The sequence below is a fragment of the Fibroporia radiculosa genome (genome assembly GCF_000313525.1).
Source record: "Fibroporia radiculosa TFFH 294 genomic supercontigs, scaffold2390, whole genome shotgun sequence".
In the NCBI taxonomy this organism is placed as follows: domain Eukaryota; kingdom Fungi; phylum Basidiomycota; class Agaricomycetes; order Polyporales; family Fibroporiaceae; genus Fibroporia; species Fibroporia radiculosa.
The window spans coordinates 1-4,284 of NW_012133640.1; the positions used below are offsets into that span (position 1 = coordinate 1).

At 50.8% G+C, this 4,284-nt stretch overlaps 1 protein-coding gene across 1 annotated transcript; it reads left to right on the forward strand.

The window, feature by feature from the left end:
- Positions 1-412: 412 nt before the first annotated feature.
- FIBRA_08727 (uncharacterized protein) lies at positions 413-4,233 on the forward strand (the record flags this gene model as incomplete). The annotated part of the gene is made up of 10 exons (XM_012330355.1): positions 413-757; positions 817-1,452; positions 1,504-1,678; positions 1,732-2,024; positions 2,098-2,610; positions 2,674-3,207; positions 3,267-3,633; positions 3,686-3,790; positions 3,850-3,957; positions 4,007-4,233. The coding sequence occupies 10 exons, from the start codon at positions 413-415 to the stop codon at positions 4,231-4,233; spliced, it is 3,303 nt and encodes a 1,100-aa protein (XP_012185745.1).
- Between the last annotated feature and the right edge of the window lie 51 nt (positions 4,234-4,284).

Consider the following 4,284-nt stretch of genomic DNA (forward strand, 5'->3'; position numbering starts at 1 on the left):
CGCTCGCGCATCTCCCGCTCGATGCGCTCCTCGACGCCCGCCTGGCGGCCATCCGCGGCTTTGCGCACTTCGCCCGGTGTAGGGCAGCTAGTCGAAGGTTTTCGATTGCGCGGTGAAACGAGGGTGCGATGGACTCACTCGGGCACTCAGCGAAAGGCCATCCTCTGCTGCCAATACTGCTGGCCAGCGGGCTGCTTCGCCCTTTCTCGCCTCTCCAGCTATACGACTGCAACTGCAAGTCCCCGGGACTCAGACTGAGACATACGATCAGAAATTCAATGTCACAACTAAACGCGACATGTCACGAGCACGTGTCTCAACGCGTGGCGGGTACGCGTTGCGGCCTGAGTCTTGCCACCATTGCCGTTCTTGTTCTTCGATGGCGACTAATACCAACAAACTTCGCTCTGAAATGTCCTATATTCCTCGATCGAGCTCAAGAGTGAAGACAGTGAATCATCTGGCCGCCGAGCTGGAATCCAAGTTAGCCATCACCGATCCGCAAGTGAAAGGGAAGGCGAGGGCGAAAGCTCCTTCGAACGAAGAACGGCTTTCGAGAGTGATGCGTTCCGTGAACGCGATTTCCAAGAACCTTACCACCGCAATAGAGAACAATCGATCCCCCACCACTCGTCTCGACGAGTGGGCAGCCTCTGCTAGAAGTGCGTTAGCAGAACTGAGGACACTTCGACCTAAAGAGATTGACGTAGAACGTGCTGCTTCGAGCATTGTTAGAAAGCTGATTGCGCTTGAAATGGTGCGTTGTCTTCAAGGTATGACCGAGATTATTTTGGTGCAATGCTGACGTTCTTACAGGATGGTCCCGCTGCACAATGTCTACAGGACATGCATCAACCGCTCACTCGGTTGTACAACCACGCAAATCCAACAGTCCCCGAAGTGAAACTCACTCGGTTTGTGGTGCTTCCGCTTCCAAGTGAAGCCATCCAACTGTCAGATATTGTACTCGATCTCGTTGCAACTTTTTTCTTGCACCAAGCCATTTTATGCTGTAGAAGCCACACAAACCTTACGAGATTTGTTGCCGCTCTCGAGGACTCCTCTGTCCCAAGCCTCCTCGATTGGACCCCTTATCTCGCGCAACTGCCTCCAAAACAGCACGATTCTTTGTTCACTCGCATCTATACAGCAATAGCAACAATATCTAGCCCCTCCGACCTCAACGCGGATCAGATTCTCACGCTGAGAACCTTTGGTCTACTCTCGCTTCTGTGTGCTCGTCCCGGAGTGACTGCTCCTGACGCATTCTGGGATCAAGCATCAAAATGGATAAGGGTAACTGTGCAGCTGGGTAATGTCACAGTGAAGATGGTATTGCAAACGTGCGATAAACTGACGACAGCTGCACGCAACCGCGAGGATGGAGATGCCTTCACGCGGGGTAGAGGTTTCGCAAAATTTTGCGACTATTGGGCTGTCTGGGCGAAAGAGGTGAGCGCAATTATCGTATAACGCATTTTCAATAGCTGACGTGTATCACAGGCCGGAGATCTGAATGCCCTTGACAATATCTCGTCGTTTACGAAATGCACAGGCTCGAGCTCAACATGCACAGCGCCTCCTGGTAACTCTGAGCGTGGGGACGTGGCGGTTTTTGAAGTCACGATGGTGTCAACTGGGCTTGCCCAAGCAGAGATACTTTTTAACCAATGGCAACGTAAGTTGCTTCACACGTGATATGATCTTCCCTGATCCCGTTTTCAATTTAAGACTGCAGCGATGGCGATCGAACGACGAGGCTGCATGCCGCGAGGGTGGCAGTGAAATCATGTGCTTCCGTTCTTCACCTCCGGTCTTTAAACGAAGCGGGGCAGTCTCCTGCTCGTGGGGACGTCGATCGAAGCCGGGACCTAGATAAGGTCAAACGCGCATTGGAGCGTTTACGCCGGTCATTGGTGACGATTTTGGAGTGCAAGTCGCGAGATAATGACACCCATCCAGAAGATGCGAGACAAGCGGCCAGATCACTATTAGAAGACATCGCAGATATACTCATTGAAATCGTCCGCAATGCACGTGACTCAATATTTTGAGTGCTAATTTCTGTCATTAATTCCTCTGACATTTCTACAATAGGCTGCTGCGGATGGCGCTGAGGCGGATATAGACGTTCTCAGTTCTGTTACAGATTCTTTATTAGTCCTTGCGCGGACGGCACTCGTCGTCCGTGAACCAACATCATACGACGTGACATGGAACACACTGCAGCGGGCAAAATCCGTACTACAGCATTATTTAGAGGCTCGCTGTGCCATCTCACGCTCGGAGGCACCCTTGGATACGCCTGAACAATCACAAACCAGTGTCGGTAGTGACCTGCCATTAGCCAATCTCCTGCGCTGTATCTCCGGGGCCTTTCACAATTCTGCGGGGACTCTGTACCAAGCAGATCGAATATCTCATGCAGTGCGGTTCCTCACGGAGGGATGTGAGCTTGGGGCGCAAGTCTGGAAGATGTATCAGTCATCCTTGTCGCGAGAATTGAGTCCAAAGGATCGATACACTGACGGGTGGAAACAGCTTCAAGAACAGTTCTGGCGTAGGTGGGAGATACTGGCGGTGTGTCATGCGAAACTGGGCAATCGTAGGGTAAGTTCTTTTGAAAACATTCATTGATCGACTCAATTTTGACGAACGCCATCCTCGCCGTAGTTAGCGTATGATGGATTTGTGGAGTGTCTGAAGACTTCTCCGATCATGCAGACATCTGTTGCACAGGAATTTGCTACGTCGTCCGTTACCCGGGCATTCGCCCAGTCGCCATTGCTGAAGCAATTCGGTGGAATTATCGACAGAGTAACTCACACAGGTGCCTGTGATCTTCTCCTTGAGCCTTTCATGATCTCTGCAAAGCGATGGTTCGACCCATTTCTTGCCGCAGAGGGTCCAATATCCGATGTCCAGGATTGGAGAGCGGTGCTTGGAGCCATTTTAGAATACCAGGTCGCCGTTCTCTCGCGCAGTAGGTGGAAGCAAGGTGTATATCAGGTCCTGAAACACATTGTGGTCGACGCGCTCGACGTGTATGTGGCACAACAGTATCCAATACGGAGGGCTAGAGTATTATTGGCAGCCTTGGAATTGGAGTACTATGCCTCAGGAGACAGTCATCGGCCCGAGGGGCAGGTTATGCATGCGACGTTAGAGGAGATAAATTATGAAGTGAAAAGCCTTCTCACCTGTAAGGTAAGGCCTCACAATATGACACTGTTCTCTTGCTGTTGCTGATGCTGATTGGAAACCAGAATAATGGCTTCGATGCGAGTCTGACCCAATTTCGCAATCAATATCTAGCCAAATTATCCCTGTGGCTAGTCCTCCATCTGCATCGTCGCGCAAAGGAAGGCGAGTATAATACCTCTGCCATCGTCACAAGGGCGGAAGAGGCACGCCGAGTCCTAGAACTTATGGTCGCCGATGTCCCACGAAGCTCCCTGAGTAAAGCCTCCGGCAAAGTAGTGTCACCAAAAGTCACTCGCGCATCAAGCAAGAGAAGAGCCGCGAAAAGAACAGTCACGGTTGCTCCAACGAAGTTGCGAAGTGGTCTCCCGCGAGCAGAAGGTGCGAAACTTAGAGCCACAGCCCCTCCAGTAACCCCGAAAAAACGACCAGGTATCATCATTTCGATGCAATCGTGTCTTGTTGATCTGAACTTGCAATTTAGTTGACACAATCTCTTCGAATATTGGTATTCCTTTGCGCTCCCCTGTGGCATCCCAGAGTGTGGCTGCTGCATTTGATGATCTTTCTGACTTCTTCAGCCTTCTTCGTTAGTAAAATTATGTAGTATTATCTTCCGTGGTTGTTCAGGCTGACGATACATACCAGGCATGACTATCCAGCTTCTGGGACTACTCGGCCATACGATGCCGAAATTGCGCATGCTAATCATCGCGAAAAAGCTGACCGCGCGATATGTCGGCCCCGATTCTATTGGTGAGTAATATACACGCTGTGGAGAAGTGCGGCACTGAAAGTTCTGCAGAGCACGTTATGAGCTCGGTGGATCTTGCCCACTATTATTTCACCCTTGGAAAGGCAGACAAGGCCGTTACGATTTACAGTCATTTACTCAGCGTTGTGCGAAATGGTGTATTTTTGTCGGAGGTACGCGCGCTATACTTTTTGCGATACACTGAGGCACTCGCCTCTTTGGGCCGTATTCCGGAAAGGTTTGTCGTCGTGGCTAGTTACACATCCTCAAGGCACTAATTTTTTTTTTGCAGCGCGGGGTTCTACTGTGAGGCATTAGCACTCGCAGAA